This window comes from Canis lupus, chromosome 32 (genome assembly GCF_048164855.1).
Source record: "Canis lupus baileyi chromosome 32, mCanLup2.hap1, whole genome shotgun sequence".
Lineage (NCBI taxonomy): Eukaryota > Metazoa > Chordata > Mammalia > Carnivora > Canidae > Canis > Canis lupus.
The window spans coordinates 36,744,662-36,771,331 of NC_132869.1; the positions used below are offsets into that span (position 1 = coordinate 36,744,662).

The window sequence follows — 26,670 nt, forward strand, 5'->3', positions numbered from 1 at the left end:
CCGCCCCGCAGAGCCCGGCGCCCGCCGCCATGAAGCCAGCGTGAGTACCGGCCTCGTCCCCTCGGTCTGCACCGGCCGCCGGCCCCGGAGGGGGAGCCCCCCGCGTGGGCGCGGCGCCCGGGCCGCGGCGGCCCCTCCCCGGGGGCTCTGTGCCGGGTGGGGCCCCGCGACGGGGGCGCCGCGGAGGTGCGGGCGCGGGGGCGGGGGCGCGGGGGGCCCTGGCGCCCTCCAGGTCGAGGCAGGCCGAGCCCCGGGAGCGCGCCGGGCGCCGGGCCGCGTGACAGCCCCGCCCCGCAGGCCCGCAGGCCGCAGCCCCAGCGCCCGGGAAGCAGCGCCCGCTGCGGCAGAGCAGCTGGTTATCCTAGGGGCCCGAGTAAAGACCTTCTAGCTTAAAAAAATATATATATATATACACACATATATATATATATTATATATATACACACACACATATATATACACACACGTATATGTATACATGTATATATGTATATATATGGGATATGTATATATACATATATATGTGTATGTATATATATTGAGTTTATGTATAATATACATGTATATATGTATGTGTATATATATTGAGTTTATATAGAGTATATATGTATTATTTATGTATATATGTATATGTATATATGGGATATATATATGCATATATGTGTATATGTATATATATGGGATATGTATGTGTCTATATATGTGTATGTGTATATATACATACTGAGTTTATATATATTGAGTTTATGTATAATATGTATATATACACATATGTATATATGGGATATGTATGTATATATACATGTATGTGTATGTGTACATATATATTGAGTTTACATATGTATAATATATGTACATGTATGTATGTGTATATATATTGAGTTTATATAGAGTATATATATGTATTATATATGTATATATACGTATATGCATATATGGGATATGTATATGCATATATATGTATATGTGTATATATAGGGGATATGTATGTATATATACATATATATGTGTATGTGTATATATATTGAGTTTATATATATCGAGCTTATGTATAATACATATATGTATATATGGGATATGTATATGCATATATATGTAAATATGTATATATATGGGATATGTATATATACATATATATGTGTATGTGCATATGTATATATATATTGAGTTTAGGAGACCCACTATAATATTTTGTATTGGAAACGCTAATTGGCTTGCTTGTTTGGTCTCGAAACGTGTCGTGAAAATACTTGATTTTCTATGCAGTCTCTGCGGCGCTTAATTTTACTGTTAAATGTTCATCTGCACTATTGATTTCTTAACCGTCGGGGCTGGCGGTGTGGAGGAAAGCCGACAGCCTGATTGATGAAGCCCCAAAATAGCTTCTGATTGTAAGAGGGCAAGAAATGGCAGTGGGAAGACCCAGTTGTGTTCGAGGACAAAGGATGATGGCTTAGAGAACTCCGATAATTTGTTCCTTGAATGTGTAGATGTACATCTTGCTGAAAGAATGGATTTCTTTTTTTTTTTTTAATCATTTCGTGAAGTTGATCACCTGTCAGCCTGCCTTAGCGATGGATGTTGGGGCAGTGTGTGCGCTGGTGTGCATGTAGGTCTTGAGGATAAACCAGGTCTCAGTTATCTATGGATTTTTCGAATCTGTAGTGCTTCTGTAAAATTGTCGTCCAAGAAAATATGCAAGCTAGTTTAAATATAGAAAATTATCTAGTACCGAAGACGTCTCCTGAACCCAATTTGCCGTACTTTTGCATTAGGTGAGCCACATACATTCTTTTTTTTTTCCCCCACAAACATTCTTCTAATGCAGCTTATTTTTAACGTTATTTGGGGTGTCATGTTTTAGAACTGCTCAGGGATAACTTTATAAACCCAAGGAAGACTGTCTCTGAATTATAGGTGAGGTTTTTGTATGTTATTTTGAACTGATTTTTTTTTTTTTTTTAACCTGTGACCAGGAGGACTAAGACGCCCAGGAAACTTCTAGTGAAGAAAGGATCCCAAACAAGTCTTAAAGACCCAGTGGGGGTAAGGTCTCCCTGTGAATTTGTGTGTGTGTGTGTGTTTTCTTCTGTCCTCTTCTGTCTTCTGTGTATGCTTGGAAGGGATGGAGCTGTGGAAGCAGAGTCAGAGAACATTAGTTAAATGGGTAAGTCTGGTCCCAGCTTTAAAGTTTTGTTTCTATATAGGATTCATTAGTAAAATGAAGTGTTTGGGTATGTCAGTTGCATAACTCCTATAACTAACTATAACTTGAAAAGTTAGATAATGAAAGATATTCTTCAGCTGTCCCGGAGAATTCTTCTACTCTCTTGGAAGGCAGGGAAATTTCTGCTTGGATGAGCATCCTCTCCCATCTTTGGGGCTTTTAAATAGTGACTGATGGTATGCTCCGTAAAGACACTGGTGTAGAACAGCTTAATTCAGTCTAGTAACTCATCATAACTGCATGTACTTCATGAGTTTCAGGCTTTGGGACTTTCTTTTAAAGACAAATGGCAAATAAAAGAAGGTTGTTTTGCCCTGGGATATTTTTCTCTCTCCTTCACTGGCACCAGAATGTGTCTCTTGTTCTAGGTGGGGGGAAACTGATGCTTTGCATTTTCAGCTGAATAGTTCTTCCTCGACCCTATCACTGATTAAGAAGATGTGTTTCAGATGATGTGCTTACTCATTTGTATATTATACTTATTTGTATATATGTTACATTTGTTGGTATATAGTGTTAAGCTGTCAAGTTTTATTTGATATCCAATATCAACAAATTCTAACAGCTTTTCAGATAATTCTCATTGTGTGATATGTTATCAATTTTAGAGATTTTTATATTAGTGGTAATATAAATTTACTCAATTTGTGCCAGTATAATAGTGATTTGATGCTTTTGTCATCCAAATTTATTTTCATTGTAAGTGTATTTAAAGCTCCTCATACCTGATAGATCTGTTTATAGCTGACAATGTCTGGTAGCAAGTTTTGGTTTTCATAGCTCTAAGTTCATATAAATCTCTTATGCTGAGAGACCAAATGTTGGATGAGTGAATGAGAAGCTTAAATGCAAAGTAGTCAACCTTCATTCTGGAAGCACATTCCTGTAATTTCAGGTGTACTGTAGGGTGCGCCCACTGAGCCTTCCTGATCAAGAGTGCTGCATAGAAGTGATCAATAATACAACCGTTCAGCTTCATACTCCTGAGGGTTACAGGCTCAACCGAAATGGAGATTATAAGGAGGTAATTCCCATTGGAACCAAGCTGTTTTTACTTGAGATGTTCTCTCCTGAAATGGCTTTTCCATTTTTTTTTTAACATTTAACACAATTCACATTTCTACTTTTTTTTGAAAAATTTGTTTACTTCCCTCTAACCTCTATATATAAAGTGTGGATAGGCTTATGTTTGGTATTCTTTGAGTTAGGGGATTGCTTATATGAGGCAGTTTCTTGTACTGGATATTTATTGTTTTTTAGAGCATAGGTTTGGGATCTTGAATGATTGTGCTAGGTCGCTATACATACAGACACACACACAATTTCATGTGCAGATTAAAATAGCAATAGGCGTTTTGTATTTGTTTTGACCTCCTTTGAAGTGTTGTTTAATAAAATCTTGAGCAAAGTGAGTTTAGTTCAGTTCAAACATTGCACTAAAGCTGCAGGGCAGAAGGAGATTTTCAAAAACGAGTAGGACACAATCCTTGCCTTTATGGGGCTTTCAGCTGAGTTGGGGGCACCAGATAGAAAAGGGTAACCTTTATATAGATAAAATAAATCAGTGTGCTGAAAGAGCTGGACTATGGGAGTGCAGAAGGAAGCATGGATTCAGGCTGTTGTCTCTCTGTTGAGCTGCCTTTCACCCTCATGCACCCTGCTCCTGTGAGACTGTCAGAAGCCCACAGTGGCCTCTGGATTGCTCACATTGGATGGACACCTCTTGTCATAATCCATTTGTCAGCAGGACCATCCTTCCTGAAGCCCTCTTCCGTCTCCCCATCCAGGTCTCTATGTTCTCAGCTGTAACTGGCCACCCTCTTCAGGTTCTTCTTCCTTTTCTAACCTCTCAGTGCTGGGGTTGGCTACACCTAGGGCTCTTTTCTCTACCCTTTCCCATGGCTTTAAATGTTGCTTATAGTTCTGGAGGTTTTTTTTTTGTTTTGTTTTGTTTTTTTTTTTAAATTTTAATCTCCAGCCTAAACCTTATGTCTGCTCTAAGCTGGAACATCCACTGTTTGCATGTCATGTAAGCATCTCAAATTTTATGTGTCCACAAGAACTCTTGATTTTTTTCCCCCTCTAAATCATTTCCTCATTTCCTCTCAATAAATGGTAGTACCGTGCGTCTCCTGCTTGTATCCCATTGACCAGTACATTCTGTAAGTTCTGCTCCAATGTGAAACTGTCCTTCTGTTTCTATCTTCACAGCCCTTGTCCCTGTCTTAGCCCTGCTGTTAATCACCAAGACTAGTGCTTCTCAAATGATCTGTGGTGGAGGAACAGCTTTTTAAATTTTTCAGTGCATTGTGATTGGATACTTTTGTGCAGCTTTGCCATCTGAATTAGACCATGGAGAAGTGATTTTGTAATCTGTTCAATGAGACGAGCCTGTTGATCACATGCTGGGATGTTGCAGCCATGTCAAATGGCTAGAAAAGTTTCTAAACTTCAATTTCTTTAATTCTCTCCTCCTAGACAGGAAACAAACCAGTTCTCAGAGGGGCACTGATTTGCTGACCATACTTTGAAATATAACTGGACTGCCTGTTTCCACTCTGAATCTTATTCTCCAATCCATTTTCCACAAAGCCACCAAAGAGAGCTTTTAAAGTATAAATCTGGGCAGCCCCGGTGGCATAGCGGTTTAGCGCTGCCTGCAGCCTGGGCTGTGATCCTGGAGACCTGGGATCGAGTCCCACATCAGGCTCCCTGCATGGAGCCTGCTTCTCCCTCTGCCTGTGTCTCTGCCTCTCTCTCTCTGTCTCTGAATAAATAAAGAAATAAATCTTAATAAATAAATAAATAAAGTATAAATCTGATCTGACCCTTTTCCTGTTTAAAATTTTCAAGGCATAGTCGTTAAGTGAGCAAAATCCTGCTTAATTTGCTCTATTTCTCTACTGTCAACTCGTCCTAGTCATCCAGTCCTGAGTTCCTTGGATAAGCCCAAATCCTGTTTCAGTGCGGTCCTCTTGGCATGGACTTTTTCTTTCTTTTGGCTCTTAGCATGAATGGCTCCTCATTTGTGGATTTCAGCTTAAACATCTCCTCCTCAGAGAGAATGTCCAGACCACCTTATCAGAAGTGGCACCCTTCCCCGCTTCTGTCCCAGTCTGCCCTTTATGTGCTTCCTTGATAGCACTTAGCACATCAAGAGTTTTATTTTCTCTCTCCCCTGCTATAGTGTAAGCTTCAGGGGGATGTGTGCCTTCTCTGTCCTGTTCCCCGTTCAGTGAATATTCAGTGGACGAAGGATGAACATTCTGGGACAGCTTCATGAGGAGTGGGCCTTCAAAGATGTCAAATAACTGAGAACTGACTTGCTGTGAAGAACTTCACTTCTCTGTTAGATTAATTTCAAGTATGTAAAGTAGACAGAAAGCTTGGTGGGGATTAACAGTTCTTTCTCACTGCCTTGTGACAGGAGGCAGAGCTGCACTGGAAGTGGCTGTGACACCAGTCAGCACTGCAGGCTTGGGCAAGTGCCTCCCCTTGGGCTCAGTTTTCTTTACTGGAAAGGAGGGCTTTGTTCACAAGGACTTGGAGGTCATCTGGCTGAGCTGTCAGCACTATTTTTTGTGTATCCTTTCCATCCTAAGATTCCTTATTCTTGTGAACTCTACTGCTATTTTTACAGGATTGCAACAAAACCTTCCAAGAAATGAGAGTTAGCCTAGCTGAAGTAGGTGTGTGATCTTTAACAAGTTTTAAAATGAGCATGGTAATTAGCAGTATCTAATCACAGGTCAGAGTTAAATGATTCACTGCCAAGCTAAGGCAGTGCTTGGCACATGCTCCATGCTGAGAGTCACCTGTTGTATTGTGTATTTGAGTACTGATCTATACTTGTTTCCTTTTGGAGACTGCTAATTTTAAAAACATAAGGGTCATGATAGTCCTATCTGTACAGGCTGAATTTAAGGACAAGTGTATTTAACATAGGAAAGAGGGGTGCTGCTTGACAAAGGCTATAGTCCGTAATAGATTCTAGTGAATGCTCACCACTGACATTTGTGAAGTAAAAACTGTGAAATTCAGGAAGATCACAGAAACACTTGCAGTATTTCTCCAATACAAGAAAACAGAAAAAGAACAAAAACAGAAATAACAGAACTCCAGCCCCTGTACAATTAGGACAATTCAATTTACATGAAAATATATTTATATACCCCAGCCCCCAAACTAATTTTCCAAGTAGGAGTTTGGTAATATTTTAGGTAATATGGTTATAACTTTATAATACTCATATTTTGATAGAAATTTGATAATTGAAGTATTGGTTTTTTTTAAAGGTCACAATTAACATTTCTTTCATAGAAGAATTCAAATGAGATTATAGTTCATTTCTTTTTTTTTTTTTTAATTTAAGATTTTATTTATTTATTCATGAAAGAGAGAGAGAAGGTGAAGCAGGCTCCATGCAGGGAGCCCGATGTGGGACTTGATCCTGGGTCTCCAGGATCACGCCCTGGGCTGAAGGCGACGCTAAACCACTGAGCCACCTGGGCTGCCCCCACATTCTCTTTATAAGGGATATAACTGAGTCATGTCATGACTTTTTTAAGGGTTCCAAGTTCAAAGACTTTATGTTTTCTGTGTGTCTAGATTTTAAATGTTCATGAAGAAACATCTGAATACATTTAAACAGATATATTTCTAGCTTGGATAGAGGGAAAGCCCATTCATATGCTTTTTATTTTTTCCTTCTTCACAGACTCAGTATTCATTTAAACAAGTATTTGGGATTCATACCACCCAGAAGGAGCTTTTTGATGTTGTGGCTAATCCCTTGGTAGATGACCTCATTCATGGCAAAAATGGTATGATTTATTGGAGTTTTTGTTACATTTTCTTTTTTATCCCCCTCTGATAAAGCTTTTTTGATACTTATATATTTGGTTATGTTTGGTCTTGAATTCAGGTTTAATTTGTTAGGGTGGTATAAAACCTGCTTTTTAAAATTTTAAATTTTTAAGTAGGCTTCACCTTGGGTGTGGAGTCCAATTCGGGGCTTGAACTCACTACCCTGAGATAAAGAGTCAGATGCTTAACCAACTGACCCACCCAGGTGCCCCTAAAGTCTGCTTTTTTGAGGTGGTTAATTTTAAGAGTTTTTTTAATTCAATGAGTAAATATTAAAAGTGGAGGACTTTTAAGGTATAACCAAGCATGACTTTTAATATATATTCCATGTGACTTGCTCCATTGTAGGTCTCCTTTTTACCTATGGTGTGACAGGAAGTGGAAAAACTCATACCATGACTGGTTCTCCAGGGGAAGGAGGTCTGCTTCCTCGCTGTTTGGACATGATCTTTAACAGTATAGGGTCATTTCAAGCTAAACGATATGTAAGTATAATTTTTTTGTGTTGTGACTATTTATCTCGAGGACAAAGGGACCAAGATACCTGTAAATACAGTAGTGTTAAAGGAAAACAATAAACTGGATACATTTTGAAACCTGAAATATTAAATGTTTCTCATTTCTTAAATGTGTTTCTTGCTATTTAAGTCAAAATCTACAAAAATCTTGGTCTGATTTTTACCCCCACTTCAGGTTTTTAAGTCTAATGACAGGAATAGCATGGATATACAGTGTGAAGTTGATGCCTTGTTAGAACGGCAGAAAAGAGAAGCCATGCCCAATCCAAAGACCCCCTCTAGCAAGTGAGTATTCACATCTGTATGTGACACTGGCCCAAGGGGAGCCCTGTGTGGTGGTGTCTTCAGGCATAGGGAATGATGAACATGAAGGAGAGTTGGTCTGACAGTTGACTTTAGTGAGATCAAAATTGAAGGATTTTTTTTTTTTTTTTAAGATTTTATTTATTTATTCATGAGAGACATAGAGATAGAGGCAGAAAAACAGGCAGAGGGAGAAGCAGGCTCCCTGCAAGGAGCCCGATGCAGGGATCACACCATGAGCGCTCAACTGCTGAGCCACCCAGGTGTCCCAAGAATGTTCCTAAGTTTATTTGCTCAGATGTTCTCTTTGGTTTTGAGCACACAGTCCTTGAATTACTATTCAGAGAAGGTGTCAGTCTGGGTGGAGAGGATATAAAAGCCAGTGCTGTGTATCTGGAGGACATGGGAGGGTACTGTTGGCTGACCATGAGTACAAACAGATGGCTTTGTGCACTGACAGGCCATTTAATTTCTATCTTTTAGTTTCCCTTTGGGATCAGTTAACTTTTGATACTGACTCAACGTATAAGAGCATACTTTTTGGCTTTTTTCTTTTTTCAGACGACAAATAGACCCAGAGTTTGCAGATATGATAAATGTACAAGAATTTTGCAAAGCAGAAGAGGTTGATGAAGACAGTGTCTATGGTGTATTTGTCTCTTATATTGAAATATATAATAATTACATATATGATCTATTGGAAGAGGTGCCATTTGATCCCATAAAGCCTAAGTAAGTAGTGAAGAGAGTCCCATCTTAGCTTTTTAACCGTGGGGGAAGCCACGTTACCTCAGGGAGCCTTAGCTTTCTCAGTAATAAATGGTGATAATGCTTACTTTTGTTTGCATAGTGAAATATAACTTGTATATCATGCATTTCGTGTTCAACGCATAATTTTATTCTTAACCAGGTATGCAGCTATATTCGGGAACTAGTGGGTTGAGGCATCTAAGGAGCAGAGAGACCTGAATATTCATTTTCGACATTACCCTTGAGAACTCTTGGCCTTGGGGCTATGCGTGTGGGTTACCTTTCAAGAACCTTACGCTTAGTGTTGGGAGCTGGTAGCCACATTAACCATCTGCAGTTGGAGATCTCTACAGAACAGAGCCCAAAGCTGTTGTCTGTACAACTAATACAGACCTTTTCATCACTGATTAATATGAAGTGACATCTGTATCCTCATTCTGCCAGAGTTCAAAGACAACTCCTTAGATCTCCTTGGGTCTTGGCTGGTTCAGACTGAAGAGCAAGCAATTACAGCTTGGCATCACAATCCACATTTGTGCCAGAGCAGACTCTGGAGTCTCATTTCACATTACTGTCTTGTTCTTGAGTTGATGGTTTTGTTGCTAAGTGAAATGGTTATCTTCAGTGCTTTGTTAGGGCCCCTCAGAACATAATAATATGAAAACTAACTCAACATTATTGGTGAAACAGCTGGATATTTAGAAAACCATTAGACTGAGAAGTGGTTTAATAAATTACATTAAGCATTTGATAGATTCCTTACTTTCCCATCTGTTTCAGGGTATCAGTTCTGTATAACCAGCTTCTTCAACTTTTGTGATGTCATTCATTGTTGCCAATCTGTTTCATTTTTTGTTCATGCGCTACATTTCTGTTTGGTTTGTTCTAAATTATTTTAGATTATTTTCATAGAAGCCTATCTTGGTTTTCGTTTACAAAAAGAAGACTGACAAACATGCCCTGCATGCCTTTGTAACCTTTCTGATAACTCCTTGAATGAACTCACTGGGTGCATGTTTGGCACTGAATTCAGATTTAATTGGTTAGGGCGGTGTTTAACCTGCTTTTTTGAGCTGGGTTAACTTCAAAGTATTTTTAAATATGATGAAGAAATATTACAAGTAGAGGGTTTTTAAAGAGCGGACTCACTGTGACTCTCACTACTCTGGACTGAGCCTGGCTGCTGTAGAAACAGTAACTTACCCCTTATTCCTTTGGTAGGTGGAACAGTTGCAGCACGCCCATGAGGAACACAGATTTTGTGTATGTGAGGATGTTGACTTTTTTCTTAAGGAGAAGGGTGCAGTTATACTAGTGGTTGGCATCTGTGGCATGTTTGCATGTACGTGGTTTTTCATTGGCCCTGGGCTGGCTGCTTCCTCTAGGCCCCTCCCTCCCTGCCGCCTGGGCATATACTGAGGGATGGTGGCTGGTACACATTTCTTCTCCCACCGTTCATGACGCGGAGGCCGAACAGGCGGCACCCTTTCCATCCTTACCCTACTGTGCAGATCAGAACTTGACCAGCCACTTTAAAAAGATTGCCATTCCTGGTATATACCAAACTCTTCCTGAATTTCTCTTTTGCTGACTCTGATGTCAGAACCAGCTGACTCTGATGTCAGAACCAGCTCTCTCTGTTGATCCCTTAAAATTAGGGAAATGCTAGATTTTGATGTTTAACCTGTGCATGTGATGTTGCTATAATGTTTTGATCTCTGTGTTTAGTAAGTGTTGTGTGCTTTATTAGAACAAATTAGAGCAAAGCTTCTAAAACAACATAGGTTCCTGTGACCCTGTTGTGTAACTAATCCTGACTATATACTCTTCTACTTACTTACCCATGTTTACTGTTTTTTGGAGCTTTTGGCTAGGCTTATTCCCACTGTACAAATTGATATCATGTGGCCTGGCATTTTAGTCGTAGTCTTAAACAGAGATAATTAGGATCTCATTATTTAGACTGCTGTCTTTTTCTTTCTCACAGACCACCACAATCTAAATTGCTTCGTGAAGACAAGAACCATAACATGTACGTTGCAGGATGTACAGAAGTAGAAGTGAAATCCACTGAGGAGGCTTTTGAAGTTTTCTGGAGAGGTTAGAAACTGAGCTAAAATTAGGAAAATCTGAAATATAATCCTGAGAGTTGCTACTATAATCTGATGGCAGTACTTTTTAGTAGAAAGCATGTATACTGTAATGACTGAGTTCAGGTGTGATCAATGATGTCTCTGTCATCACAGGCCAGAAAAAGAGACGTATTGCTAACACACATTTGAATCGTGAGTCCAGCCGTTCCCATAGCGTGTTCAACATTAAATTAGTTCAGGCTCCCCTGGATGCAGATGGAGACAATGTCTTACAGGTAAATTAGTAGTGTGTGGTGTTTTTCTTGTTTTAACTGAACCTTATTAGTATTTGGAACTAGAGTAAATCAGGGAAGTTTGACTGCAATGAAGACTGTTTTAGAATTATTATATGTGGGTGATGACTTCATCACATTTAAAAACTATTCCATTATAGAGTGTGGTTTTGGGAAACTGGCTATTGAATCTGAGAACCTGTGAAAAAGGTTTACAAATCTTTATAATCTCTTGAATAGAGGAGATAAAATAAGTATGTATGAGTCATTATTTTATCTCTGAAGACTCATTTTGTATGTGGGAATTCATTTAATGGTTTTAAAATGTCAGCGGTTAACTTTCCAGGGTAGGTACAGTTTAGGAGATAACAATTCTAAATTGTTCTTCCCTTGGCTGATAGGCCAGTAGGCCTCCCATTTGCTGATCATCCTTTACTGCTGGGCCTGTCACACTCTAAGGCTTACATCAATTAGTAAAAGCATTTGATCCTGAATAGGAATCATTTAAAAGCTTTAAGCTATTAAAGTATAATCCCATTTGACCCTTATCATGAAGGTTTCCACATGGCCTGAGGACATGGTATGGCAGGGTACTGAAGACCAGCAGGACTTGAATTCTTAGTCCTATTAATTTGCTAGCTGTCTGACCTGTGATAAACTCTTTATAATGTGAGGATTAAAGCAGGCAATGAATGTACAGTTCTTATGAGGCCAGTGTCTGGCTTATATAGTCAGCACTCACAAATTTAGCTAGAAAATACTAAGTCACACCTCCACATACACTTGCTGTCCTTTAAACACATTTAATATAACAAATCAGTACCTCTTGCTTTTCATTTGTTATTAAACAGAGTATTTTGAAATTGTTCGATTATACAATTGTTACCTATCTGGTTATGGAAAAATTTAGGATAGGCCTGTTCTAGACACACTACTTAGCATGCACAGATTCAGATCCTGAGTGCAAGGTACTGTGCTAGAGATAAGAACACTGGTTGAGAGGCAGTCTCTGCTTTCATGGAGCTTAGAGTACATTGTGGAAGACTAGACAATGGGCGAGTCACCGTCACTACCATGTGTATTTTGAGCATATGCTTTTAGCAAACTCTCCCCCCAAAACTTGTATCCTTTGGCCCTACTGTTTTGTATTGTGCAAATGTGATACTTAAGACTCAATAATTTGTTTAAAGAACTTTGTAAACCAGTAATACTTCACATTTGCATTACGATCTTCCCTTCAGGAAAAGGAACAAATCACTATAAGCCAGTTGTCCCTGGTAGATCTTGCTGGAAGTGAAAGAACTAACCGAACAAAAGCAGAAGGGAACAGATTACGTGAAGCTGGTGAGCAAAGCACTTATCTATTGCTACTTTCAAAGACTTGTAATGCCAGTCATCTGCTGATTGATAGATGGTTAAGCAAAACGGTCTTCAATTTTGATAATTTAGAGGCTAGGTGTAGTGGTCAGTGCTGTTTCTTGAGTTATGCTGGTTTGGTATCAGTATATTACAATGACTTCTTGAGGAATGAGAATAAGTGATTAAAATAAATACAAAGCAAGTTATATTGTATGTGTTACCAGTAAAGTACTGGATCCTTAAAGTTAAGTGATTTAACAGTTATTCCAACATTCATACTAGTGAAAACTGGCTTCTGGAGGTAGGAAAAAATCTTTGAACAGAAAGCAACTTGGAAGGAAATGTGGGGTTTTTTTTTTTGTTTTTGTTTTTTTGTTTTAATCTTTCATTAGTGTAACCATTCATGTTATGTTTTACGTAATAGCATTTATGGAGTACTTACTGTGTGCCAGTATTTGAACACTCATCCAGTCTGGAGATGTGTGTGAGGAGAAGTTTAGGGAGGAAATCTGTGAAGCTTAATTCTAATCCCACTTAAATTGAGTGGGATACAAAGGACAGGGTTAAAGTCATTCTTGACAGAGGAGGCAGCCACTTGTAAACTAGACTATGGCAGAGTCAAGGTCACTGAAGTGGAAGGGTGTGGGCTGGTGACCCATGACAACTGAGGTGCCAGAGCAAGGCAAGGCCTTCTCTGTCATATTAAAAAGCCTGAACTTTGCCCCGAAGGAATAATGGTGGTTGCCAATTATTAAGGAACTAGTGTGTATCATAGTATTTACTAGGCATGGGCTTAATTTCTGGATTCTGACCTTTTAGAGCTGTTTCATACCCATTTTTCAGATGAGGAAATGGGTTGGAAGAGGTTACCTAATTTTCCCAAGACTGGAGCCTGGGTTTAAACCCAGTTTGGTTGGATTCTCAAAGCTTGTGTCTTTCTACTGTTATACAGCCTCCCCCTAAAGCCAATAAAGAATGAGTCTTTTAGAAAGATTGTTTTCCTGTGTAGAGAATTAATGTACCAAGGCAGGTCTAGAGATATGAAAAGAATTGGGAACCTTTTGCAGTAATTCAGATAAGCAGTCATGTCCCCTGGAGGCAAGGGTGGGAGAAAAGGGAGAGATAGTGAGGAAGTAAGTCCACTTGGATGTGGAGAGGAAGCAGGAGGGGAGGGGGAAGATCCAAGATCTTGGTTGAGGAGAAAGCAGTATGAGGTACAGGTGTAGGCAGTTAGAGAGTTTGTGTTAGATATGTTCAGCATATTGCAGTGCAAGTGCCTAGTCACTGGATGTACACACATGTGGAAGGAGAGAGATTTGACTTGAGGTTTTGCCACTATGATGGAAGCAACAGAGGAGATGAAATTATTCATGGAGGGATAGATGGGAACAGGCTGAGGGCAGAGCCTTGAGGAACAGATGCTTGAGGTGATGGATTTAAAGAACCTGGCAAGGAGAAGAGAAGGTGATAGCCAGGTGAGATGACAAAAAACCCTCAACATTATGTATCTGTATATAAGACAGAGCATCTAGAACCCAGGTCACAAGAGGAAGGATTCACCTTGATGGGAAGAGGTTTATCTCAGTGGAAGAAAGTAGAAACTTGAGGGTTCTGATGCTTTGGAGTAAAACCAGAAAGAACTGGCAGTGGTAATATGGATGTGGAACAGGTGGAACAAAAACTAAGGTGTAAGCATGAGGAGGAGGAGAGGAGAGTGTGGCTGGGGTGCAGGTTTCTAGAGGTGGTGCGGTTCTGAGTGGTAAGGGTGTGGGGTGTGGGCATAGCTGTGTGGCTCCCATGGTGAAGTGAGAGACACTGACCGGAGTTATGGGAGTTGGGGCCCTCTGGTGACCTGTTACAGTAGTCCTCATAGATACCAAAATGATGCAGGAGCAGGCCTGCAGGGGAACATGGAAGGGTAGCAGGCTGGGGACTAGGAAAATGCTGCTGGCCTCCTCTGCTCACCATCCTTAAAAACTTTAGAAAACAAGTAACTTTCACTTAGGCTGCAGGGGGGACCACTGTCCTTCTGGTAGCTAAAGGGTAACCTTGCAGGGCTTTGTACCATGGCTGCAGGGTAAAGCCCATAGACACTTCACAGAGTATTTCTGAATGAATAACATACAACCATAGGATTATAAAGGAAACCAATTAGGTTGAAATGGGTTTTTAAAAGTATATATTCTTAAAATTTTATTTACTTGAGTAATGAGCAGAGGGAGAGGGAGAAGCAGATTCCTTACTTAGCAGGGATGTGGAGTTTGAACCCAGGACCCCGAGACCATGACCCAAGCTGAAGGCAGATACTTGAAGTGTGTGACTCTTGACCTGGGGGTTGTGAGTTCAAGCCCTACACTGGGTGTAGAGATTACTTAGAAATAATAAAATCTTAAAAAAAAAAAAAAGAAAGGAATTCTTGTTTGGATGTTAGAAGGGACAGAGTTAGCTGGATCCGGAGACACATGACTATTAGAAACAGGAGCCCCTCCAGGTGCTGGGGGGACTTCAGTGCTGATGAAGCCAACTGTAGCCTGAAATGGTCATGCTTTAGAGATAATATTTTAATAATGAAGCTAATGAACATCTGCATCTAATATACTCTTCATAGAATTTAAGGTTTGGAAGAAACTTTATGGGCCATGAAGTATATAATGTTGCATGCCATGGGCAGTCCTTTTGATAGAATCTGTGAAGAATGGTGCTCAACTTCTCCTGAAACACAGCTATTAAAATACTTCTGAGGGGCGCCTGGGTGGCTCAGGTGGTTAAGCATCTGCCTTCAGCTCAGGTCATGATCCCAGGGTCCTGGGATAAAGCCCCGCATCAGGCTGCCTGCTCAGAGGGGAGTCTGCTTCTCCCTCTCCCTCTGCCCATCCCCCCACCACCTTGTTCATGCTTGCTCTGTCACTCTCTCAAATAAATAAATAAAATCTTTAAAAATAAATAAATAAATAAAATAAAATACTTCTGAATACTGCCAGGTCATGCAAGGACAGCTTCTCATATTGAGCCATTAAAACCTGTCATTTGTAATTTCTATATACTATTTCTATGAAGTGGGGATTTTATAGGCAGATGGACTACATTTTAGCTACTCTTATTGTTTTCAAGTATCTTCTGTCTATATTTTTCTGTTAGGAAACATCAATCAGTCATTAATGACGCTAAGAACATGTATGGAAGTCCTGAGAGAGAACCAAATGTACGGAACTAACAAAGTAAGCAACAGCCTTTCGTTCTTTGTATAGCCTTGTTTGTGTGCATTGTTTTGTCTTACATATTTGGGTTTGGATGTATTTACAGATGGTTCCGTACCGAGATTCAAAGTTAACCCATCTGTTCAAGAACTACTTCGATGGGGAAGGTAAAGTACGTATGATCGTGTGTGTGAACCCAAAGGCTGAAGATTATGAAGAAAGCTTGGTAATTTTGATATATTTATCCTTTAAATTCTCAGAGTTTCTAAGGAGAAAACAACTATTTGGATGTGAAGAATGACATTTTAAATATTTTTAAAACTCACACAGAACCATTAGTTACAGAAGGGAACTAATGACCAACCTATTATTGTTTCATTAGGAATTTCTGAAGGAGACTTAAATATGCCGATTTGTAAAAACAAACAAACAAAAAAACCCTACCATGTGTTTTGTATCTTAGCAAGTCATGAGATTCGCAGAAGTGACCCAAGAAGTTGAAGTAGCGAGACCAGTAGACAAGGCAATATGTGGTTTAACGCCTGGAAGAAGATACAGAAACCAGGCTCGAGGAGGTCCAGTTGGAGATGGTATGATATGGTGTTACATCATGTGCACCTGACATTTGTCAGCCTCTCTCTCCTTAAGGTCGATTTCACATAAGGGAACTATTTACTTCCCTTGCACTCAAGAAACAAGCGCAAAACAAAACAAAAATATATATATTTTAAAATATTTATTCATTCATGAGCAACAGAGAGACAGAGACACAGGCCGAGGCGAGGGAGAAGCAGGCTCCATGCAGGGAGCCCGACATGGGACTCGATCCTGGGTCTCCAGAATCACGCCCTGGGCTGAAGGCAGTGCTAAACCGCTGAGCCACCTGGGCTGCCCAAAACAAAAAAATATTGAACCAAAGTCTAAATGAATTCTTTTCCCCCTCTTTTCCTTTTTTATAACTTACTTTTAAGGAAGTATGATTGTGACAACTCAAAGTACCTGGCTGATTGAACTGGGGTTCTAATCACAAGTATTAAACTTGTTTAAATAAGCTTTCTCTCCTGTGTAACTTCTTGTAATCTTTATAATTCAACACAGAACCACTGGTTACAGAGGTGGTTTTACAGAGTTTTCCACCTCTGCCTTCCTGTGAACTTCTGGACATCAACGACGAGCAGACTCTTCCCAGGCTGATCGAAGCATTAGAGAAACGACACTATTTACGGCAGATGATGATTGAGGAGTTTCACAAACAATGTAAGAGCCAGAAAGCGGTCTTTGATCATTTCAACTCCAGAAATTTGCAATGAGTTCTTGGGTGGGGCAGATCCTTAAAGGGTTATTTGTTTCTGCACTTGATAGTGCTCAAGGCTTTGTTCAATTACACTGACAAGGAACCTTCCCATATCTTGTAAAATGGAAGATACAGGTAAGGTGTGTATTCTCTCCTTTTTTTTTTTTTCTCTCTCCTTTTTTTAAATCTACAGTGATGGGTAGATCTTTTTAAATCTACCAAGGATTAGTAGATACTTCGCTTTTAGTTCTTATTACTTTTTTGCAAGGCACTTCATAAATATTAATTACTTTTAGTAACTGCCTTTGGGCCAATAAATGACTTCATCTTTCATTTCTTGGTCTCCCTATCTGCCAAATGGGCATTTTAACTCTTCCTACCTCAGAGGGTGTGGTGGGGATGAGATAATGTGTGAGAATCATGTAGAGCAATGAATAGGCTTGTGCATGTGAGTAGATCTATAATTTTTATCATCGTTCCATTTGCATTTTCATAGGAAAGGTGTGAGATAAGTGATATCTACATACCCATTTTGAAAGGAGGAAATGTGTTCAGAAAAATTAAGTAACTTGCCCAGGTCACATAACAAGTAACTGGTGTATCAGGGATTTCAATTCGGATCCAAATGATCCTAAATCTACTATTGTTTTTGCATTTGTTTTGAAGCAGACTACTTACCTGTAAGGGGTGACAAGGCAATGCCATAATGCAAAATTAAAGATTGTGTTTTTCAGTAAAAAGCAGCTTCTAGGAAGATCTCAAGTAGATCTGATAAACGCTGGATTTCCTTCTTGTTTTCTGCTACAGACTAACCCTCATGATTTGCCGAATCGCTACAATTTTACAAAGTACCGGTTAATAAAAGTTGATTTCACTTGTTATTTTGGAATTGGAGTAAACTTGGCTTGCATGTTTTGTTTCAGCTATTACGTTTAAAGCGTTGTTACAAGAATTCGACAGTACTGTTTTAAATAAAGAAAACTACATTCAAGGAAAACTAAATGAAAAAGAAAAGGTGATCACAGGACAGAAATTGGAAATAGAACGACTGGAGAAGAAAAACAAAACTTTAGAGTATAAGGTTTGTTTTGGCATTGTTTAGTGGATGTGTAGCACTGGCTGGTGGCTGTTAGCACTGTTCTCTGATTTAGCTGTTCACCTTCTCAGCCTCTCACCAGTAATCTAATCTCTACCTCTTTACTAATCCCTTTACTAATCTCCACCTCATCCCAGAAGAGAGAAAATGTGACTGAAAAGCATTAGAGGAGTAATATACTCTTAGTTTCCTGAGTTAGACTTTAGCAATTGGAGAGAATGTTCTTGGACCAAACAAGTGAGTTTCTAGAGGGCTTTCTGGAATTTAGCTCTGGTTATAGCCTGCTTTTTGACTTATGACGATAGTTTTGTTCTCTCTTATTTATGGAGTATCATTTAGGGGTTACCCATTTATTCTAGACAGAAGCTCATCTCAACTACTGCAGTGTTCTCTGTTCTGAAAACAGCCTAAAATACAAAATTCAGGTCTAATTTTAGGGGGAAAATCATTTTCACATGAAGTCAAAGTTCCATCTTTTCATGAGGAACTTGTTTAGAAGTTCTCACTTCTAGGGATGGAGGTAGGAATTCAGATGAAATTATAAAAGGGAATTGCTTTTTCCATGATTTTTCTTTCCACAACTATGCCTGCTGCCATAAGCAAACTAGAAAGAGATTATTTCACAGCTACATGCGGTGTTTACGAGCCAGATCCTCAACAGAATGGTCTGCCTTCCCAGATTGAGATTTTAGAAAAGACAACTACGATCTATGAAGAAGATAAGCGCACTCTGCAACAGGAACTCGAGACTCAGAACCAGAAACTTCAGCGGCAGTTTTCTGACAAACGCAGACTGGAAGCCAGGCTGCAGGGCATGGTGACGGAAACGACCATGAAGTGGGAGAAAGAATGTGTGAGTGGGGCTGCTGCGGCACTGACCTTCGGGACAATGCTTTATTCCTACTCTGTGTTCAGAATCTGTGCTCCTGGGCTGGGGTTTTGGTGGCAGCGGTGGCAGGAACCGTTTGGTCCATTCCTTTTTCTTTCTCTGCCCTTAAAACACATGACAAGTGAGCGGGTACAGTGAGGCTTGCCTGACTCCAGGAGGACGGATGTACTTAGGAAATAAAGCCACTGGGTGGTTTGGTGCCCTCGCTTGTTTGGTGTGACTGAATTAGACGTGTGTCCCTGTGGCTAACCTAGGAGCGCCGGGTGGCAGCCAAGCAGCTGGAGATGCAAAATAAACTCTGGGTCAAAGATGAGAAACTGAAACAACTGAAGGCCATTGTTACTGAACCCAAAGCCGAAAAGCCGGAGAGACCCTCTCGGGAGCGGGACCGGGAAAAAGTCACTCAAAGAGCTGTCTCTCCGTCACCAGTACCTGTAAGTACTTTGTGGCTGGGCAGTCACTTGCACTAGAGGAAATTTATTTAGATTAGGTAACTTTCTAGGATGCCTCCTTTGTTGTTTTATGTTACTTAGTGCATTTCTCCAACTTATCTATGTAACTTTTCCTAAGTTTAGCATAAACACAAATTTAATGCAAATTCAGAATAAAATATATACTGACTCAGTAAAATAATTCTAACATGTACTAAAATGATAGGAAAAACAGTGAATTGTTTCTCTCAGTGTTTCGTTCTTGCTCACTAATTTCTCTTCCATTTTTTTAGCTTTCTAGTAACTATATTGCTCAGATTCCCACCGGCCAGCAGCTCCTGAGCCAGCCGCAGCTCCATAGGCGCTCTAACTCTTGCAGCAGCATTTCTGTAGCTTCCTGTATTTCGGAATGGGAGCAGAAAATTCCTCCGTACAACACACCTGTCAATGTCACCTCTATTGCAAGGCGTAGGCAGCAGGAGCCAGGACAAAGTAAAACTTGTGTCGTGTCAGACAGAAGGCGAGGAATGTACTGGACGGAAGGCAGGGAGGTGGTCCCCACATTCAGAAATGAGGTAGAGCTAGAAGAGGACCATTGCTGCAGGGTTAGTGCCAGCGTTCTCTTAAAGCACTGTAGTCATAGATTCTAATCTTGGGGTTTGGTTGTTTTGTTTTGGGGGGGTTTTGTGTGTGACTCGATTCAGAGAGTTCAATGGAAAGATGGGTGACTAGAGTATAAAGAAAGTCTAATTTTTCTTTTATTTACTTTGAAAAATCAGCCTGAAATTGAGGTCTAGCTTTTCATCTGAAAAAGCTATAACACATCTGGCCACAGCAGGACCACCAGAGAACACAGGTCAATTGGGCGAGTCCCACAGTAATCCGTGCTTTTCATTTGCATAAACTAATGAGCAGCCACAAGATCTGTGAATGAGTATCTCAGAGCACTTTTTTTTTTTGTTCCTCAAATGTTTTGCTGCTTTTGGACTTTTATTTTTAAAATTGCTTTTTCAAACTTATTTTGAAAAATTTCAAACTCAAAAAGTTGAAAGAATGGTACAGTATCCTCCTTTCCCCTTAACTACATGTACCAATTGTCAATTATATAGTTATTATTTTTTTTCTTGAACTTTTGAAGGAATCCTACACTTTGTGACACTTCCTCCCTAACAAGGACACTGTCCTATATAAACACAGTCTTTATCAAACCTAAGAAAGTTAACACTAATTGAATAAATATCCTCTACTTTAAATCCAGAATCCCAACAAAGTGAATGCCTTACAGGTGGTTATGTGTCTTCCATCTCTTTTAATATAAAATAGTCCCTCATTCCCGCCACACACTTTTTTTGATGTTCCTAACATTGACTGTTTCTGAATAGTCCAGGCCTGTTGTTTTATAACTACTGAAGGTTTGCATGTCTAGTAAATTGCTTTTAATGTTAAGACCTTTATCTCAAAAGGGCTCAGCCTCAGTCAAGGGTGTTTAAAGAAATTCATGTTTAAATTTTCTTCTTAAGGATTAAGATAAAGTTTTTCCTTTGAACGCATGGACCAAGTTAATATTATGAATCTATATTTAGTAAAATCTTACTATAGCTCTTTTAGAATTTGTCTTTTAACAAATTAATACTATATTGCTTTAGGTTTTCTTGTAATTTAGGGTACAGGTAAGCTTCATTTCAATGGCCTGCACTCCTGATTATTAAGAGATAGCGATGAACTGCAGGGTATTTACGAAGACAACAGATGATCCTGAGTTCTAAGTTCTTTACTTTGCAGATTTTGCTTGAAACCTTTTTAGGGAGCAAATTATGGTGACCGGTCTTTCTGATCAACTCTAATAAATCCCCTTGACTTTTCATGAAAGTTTACAGGCCAAACACTATTCAAGGCCTGCTTATGCCTGATTAACATTAATGTGGTGTACCTAATTCGGCTCTCAAATATTTAAGAGGATTTACTAGAGGTCCTTTAACTTCTCACTTGAAATCAAATCTCTTTAGAAGTGCAGCAAAGTTTAGGCTAGTATCTACACATCAAGGTTTGTTGGCCAAAAATTATGTCCGGTATACTGAATTTATACTTCAGTGAGGAAGAAACTATATCTTTGATTCCATAAATGACAGTAGATTTTAATAACTATCCTCTTTCTGAAGCTTGCTTCATAATGTATGTATTGCTAAATGTATTCAGGAAAACTATCAACTTTGCTACTGGTAGGTCACAAGAGCATGACTTTCTTGTTCAACATCAGGCCATTTTAGTTATTTTAAGATTATTTGTTTATATGAAAGAGAGCAGAGTGAGAGAGAACATGAGTGGGCGGGGAGAGGCAGAGGGAGAGGAAGCAGCAGATTCCCCGCTGAGCAGGGAGTCTGGTGTAGGGCTCCATCCCAGGACTCTGAGATCGTGACCTGAGCCCAAGGCAGAAACTTAGGTGACAGAGCCACCAAGGCTCCCCAGTTAGGCCACTTTAAGAACAGGAAGTTTCCTGGTTGCTGGAGACTTGGGCATCTTTTGTGGCAAACTCTATTTTCCAGGTTCTGTAGTAGCATGACTTACATTAGCGTTTCGACTGTTGATTCTGATTCTATAGGGGAAATGCTTCAGTTCTCCAGACAGGCATGTTAAAGTTGGGATCTTCATACGTGACCAGTTTGGAGGATCTTGGCCTGTGACAGACTGTTTCATTTGCTTTCGTTATACAAACAGGAGATGTTTGAAGCAATGAGTTATCTTTGGAACTATGTCCTGTATGTGAAATACTTTGCCTTAGACTGAATGTGCTAAATTTAACTTTCCCAGATTCATATGACAGTTGACTGGAAGCAACTAGTTTTTTATTGTATGATTGATAGAGGCTGATTTGATACTACATTTTTAGTTTCATTCTTGGAATCTTTATGAAATGTTTGAGGGAAAAAAAATTGGTATGTTTTAGCCATTATTGTGTTTGAAGTTCTATTTGAGATTTTAAGATCTCAAGTAGTCAGAAGTACTTCATTTATATTCTCTTTATACATCTTATTATACCTAATGTTCTTTAGCATATTGTACCATACAGTCCATTAGCATTGATCAATTGACTGTCTTTGAATATGGAGTGTTTTCTCTTTAGTTTAGAGGCCTGTGACATGTTTCACTCTCTTACTGACCTTATTTGAAGCTTTTAACATAGTTGTTGACTTAAGAGATGATTTTACAATAGCAGGCACAAATAATGGCTTTGATAGAGAATATAATATAGAAGTCTCTTGAATACCACCTACTTAGGAAAGCCTGGTGGCATAACCAGAACTTTTCCATTATTTTGTTGAGAGGGGAAGCTCCTTGGTAGAATGTATAATATACAAGCTGGTATTAAAAGATGTTTGTTGGTTCTGTGGTTAAATACAAAGAGAACACTTAAATTATCTGAATAATATATGTAGCTTTTGAAAAGGTCTCTGCACTTGTTTTGATAATGTCATCAACTAACATAGCCAAACCTGCTGCACTTCTAATAATACCCTTCAATTAATTCTGGGTTATGCTTGTTTCTTGATTCCTCTTTCAACCTGATCAGAACGCACCACCAATTCGTCTCCGCCACAGACGATCTCGCTCTGCAGGAGACAGATGGGTAGATCATAAGCCTGCCTCTAACGTGCAAACTGAAACAGTCATGCAGCCACATGTCCCTCATGCCATCACAGTATCTGTTGCAAATGAAAAGGCACTAGCTAAGTGTGAGAAGTACATGCTGACCCACCAAGAACTAGCCTCCGATGGGGAGATTGAAACTAAACTAATCAAGGTAAAAACAAATTGACACAGGACAAAAAAACATACAGAAAGTCAACATCGCAAAAAAACCACTTACTCTTCTGTTCCTTTGATGACACACAGGCAGTGTCAACGAAGATAAATGGGTGTTGATGCAACCTTTTTGTTTGTTCGTTAGAAAACTAAAGGAACTGGTCAGGCCGTAAATCTGCTAAACTAAATCACCTGCTCTCTACCAAATGAGGCTCAGATTCTCAGGATTCTATGTTGGAGGAACTCCAGATCTATGTACTTGTAGTGTTAGTTTTAACCACTACTTTAAGAGTAAACCCAAAGAACTACCATTTGTCAGCTCCAGATAAAAAGGCCACATTCAAATGTGACCTCTCAAAATTTCTTATTACTGAGCTACCCAGAGCCCTTTCCCTTCCCTGCCTGTAGAAAAATTTTCCTCTGATCAAAGAGTCAATGAATAATCAGGGAAGTAAAAGGTAAATGGGAAAAAAAGCGCTTTTCATTTCAGATTTAATTTAGAGGATGGTTCTTAATTATGAGAGTTACAAATAAGACTGTAATATGAGGGGAGTGGTTATACCCAGAAGAAAGTATACCTTAGAATGTTTAGAAATTTCTGGTAGATTTCTTGTTCCTCGGTATAGTTTTTAAATTATAGATTGAACAAAAAGGAATATTGGTTTTTGCGATTTAAGAATGTTCCTGATTATATTGCATTGGACTTTTGTTTAGTGAGAGAGAATTTCTAAAGTATTTTAATAGTAAATACCCAGCAGTCTGAAGCACCATCTCGGTTTGTGATTAGGGCTTTACTGTTTCATGTAGAATCTTAAGCTCAGTTTGAAATATATGTTTATTAATCACTTCTCTTTGGCTAAGATCCAGTATGAAATATATGTTTATCATTTGGGTATATCAAAGTGTAATGGTGACCTTTTCTCTTGGTTTCAGGGTGATGTTTTCAAGACAAGAGGTGGTGGACAATCTGTTCAGTTTACGGATATTGAGACTTTAAAACAAGAATCGCCAACTGGGTGAGTGATCATCAGATGTATCTCTTTAGAGGGCTGTAGTTTACTTAGCTGCTCATTCTTGTAGAACATAATATCCTGTAAGATGTATCATTAACTATCTGAAGGAGTGTAGTGATATTACCCTATTCCTAATATTTTTCCTGTTCTTTGATACAAAACTAATTGTTGCATCGTTTCCCTTTTCTCCACAGCCGAAAACGAAGATCTCCCACAGCAGCACCTGCCCCACCAGATGGTACAGAGTCTGAATGGACTGATGTAGAAACAAGGGTAGGGGTAAAAGTGAAATATTCATCTGCTTCATAAAAATTAGAGGCAACCTATCTTAACCCCTTGGCTCCAGCTTTTCCTGCTCTCAGAGGCAGCTGAGGTCTGATCTCACATGTTCCCAGCAAACCTGCCAAGAGACTCATTTGTGTTCAGATCTGCTCCTCCTGGAGCTCTCTGCTTCAAGGTCCCTGTCTTCTGTATAGTGGGTTAGGGCCCGAGAGTCAAGTCAGAGTGTATCACTCTAGTATGATGGTGGGAACCTTCACAGAAGCACAGCTTCCTTGTGGAACTGTTAATCTTGATGAGAAGCTCCTCTGGAAAGAGCATGGGAAGGGTGGGTGGCCCTGGCCACTAACATCCTCAAGGAAATTACCTTCATGATCTCTAGAGACCCTTGCAGCTCACCATCTTTGTGGCCCGTGTCGAATAAACTGCAGGTATCGGGTAGTTTAACATTGGTGGCTGCGCTGCACCAGAAAGCAATGTGGGATTCCACCTTGGTTGAACCCATCTGAGCAGAACTGAGTTTTAAAGACTGCAGAGAGGAACTGATCTTTTCCTCTCCTGTGATTTTCCTCTCAGTGTTCGGTGGCTGTGGAAATGAGAGCAGGATCTCAGCTGGGACCTGGCTACCAGCATCATGCACAACCCAAGTAAGTCCTGACTAATTAGGCCTTTCTGTGTGTGTCCTCCCTCCTACGGTATTTCTATCACGCTTTCTCCCTACCACCACTGTAAGGGGACATACGTGGTTTCCGTTTACCCCCTAGACTATCTGGGCCCTCTAGCAGACTGCAGTAGCAGGGCTGAGAACCTCAGAAGGCTTGGTAAGAGTGGTGACAGGTGAAGAAGATACCCATGCTTATTCATACTTTGCTAATGCTCATAAAGCTCTCCAAGGCTAGACTGAGATCACCCTGTAAGGAGGCAAGCTGGAGGCTTTAGTCAGCTTCGTGTAATTCAGTCTCTGAACATACCTCCTTGTCTCGTTATAGTGGTAAATGTTCGCTAAAATAAAACTGAGTGGTGGAATTTATGGTAGGGGAAGGAATCACACTTTTCTTTCTATTAAGTGCACACCCAAGAGTCTGGTCCATTCTTTTTCCACATTAGTAAGACCCCTTTTCAGATATCTACCTTTTCAGTCTGTGAGTCCATTTTTAACACACATTCCTTAGGCAAGTTGGAAAATCACTGCAATAGGATGAAGGCAAGAATCCTGCTTTTTAAATTTAATACTGGATATGCAGCAACCATTAATTGCTTTCTCAAGATTTGAACTTTCCCACGATAAAACAGGAGACCTTGTAAAGACAGCATTCCTAGGACATCAGAGTACATGAATGTCAATACTAAATGCTGGTTTTCACACTTTAGGCGCAAGAAACCATGACCCGACCATCTTTTCATTTGTGTTGGTGATTTCTCCAAAGCCATCCCAGGAGTCTTCTGAATCATCTTGCAGAACTGCAGCTTTGTTGAATATCAAAGACCTCAGATATATTATACACTGGTGCAGATCAATGGTTCCAAAGATACCTAGGATTCAGCACACTTTTTATATTCTATGCCTTGCTATATGAACTTTTATAATGCTATTGTTTTGTATATTTCTTGTGTACTTAATAACTAATTCGCACAAGTGTTTTGTTTTGTCTTGGGTGATTAAAGAAATATATATATAGACCACACTTTTTTATTGTGACTTTTCCAGCTCTTGTCTGAATACTTAGGGTTTTATAAACAAAACAAATGCTGCTATAGATTAGCTTGCAAGAATGCACTTTAGACATATTTGACAATTCGAACTTTCAAAATAAGAATGTCACAGTGACTCGCCAATACTAAAACCATTTTAGGAAGTTGTTTTGAATTCTGTATGTATATATACACTTTCTGACCTTTTAGATATACCAAAAGAATTAAAATAAACACTAAGAAATATGTTGTGTGACAGTCATTAACACATACCTCACATTGAACTGATACTCATTTATGGAATGATTTAGAAGAAAGAACTAGAGGTTTCTCTCATGTTGGAGCTACCTGTTTTATTTATTTATTTAAAGATTTTTTTTTAATTTATTCATGAGAGACACAGAGGGAGAGAGAGGCAGACACACAGGCAGAGGGAGAAGCAGGCTCCATGCAGGGAGCCTGACATGGGGACTCCATCCCGGGTCTCCAGGATCACACCCTGGGCTGAAGACAGCACTAAACCGCTGGGCCACCGGGCTGCCCACTACCTGTTTTAAAGCATAGAAAGGAACAGCTTCAAAATGGGGTAT

At 39.7% G+C, this 26,670-nt stretch overlaps 1 protein-coding gene across 13 annotated transcripts; it reads left to right on the plus strand.

The window, feature by feature from the left end:
• Positions 1-14: 14 nt before the first annotated feature.
• On the plus strand, positions 15-26,073 carry KIF23 (kinesin family member 23). 13 transcript variants are annotated; one of them, XM_072809395.1, is made up of 24 exons: positions 1,681-1,775; positions 1,977-2,046; positions 3,123-3,251; positions 6,945-7,050; positions 7,442-7,578; positions 7,787-7,896; positions 8,476-8,646; positions 9,886-9,927; positions 10,652-10,764; positions 10,911-11,032; positions 12,271-12,373; positions 15,500-15,606; positions 15,692-15,811; positions 16,049-16,175; positions 16,684-16,842; positions 17,803-17,960; positions 18,655-18,828; positions 19,119-19,298; positions 19,589-19,900; positions 22,864-23,094; positions 24,030-24,112; positions 24,304-24,388; positions 24,965-25,035; positions 25,760-26,073. In XM_072809395.1, the coding sequence occupies exons 1-24, from the start codon at positions 1,696-1,698 to the stop codon at positions 25,773-25,775; spliced, it is 3,006 nt and encodes a 1,001-aa protein (XP_072665496.1). In that variant the 5' UTR covers positions 1,681-1,695; the 3' UTR covers positions 25,776-26,073. The 13 variants fall into 13 exon arrangements, with proteins under 13 accessions (XP_072665504.1, XP_072665507.1, XP_072665508.1 ...); XM_072809396.1 differs by having other exon boundaries at positions 24,304-24,382; XM_072809397.1 differs by having other exon boundaries at positions 24,304-24,347.
• The last annotated feature ends 597 nt before the right edge of the window (positions 26,074-26,670 follow it).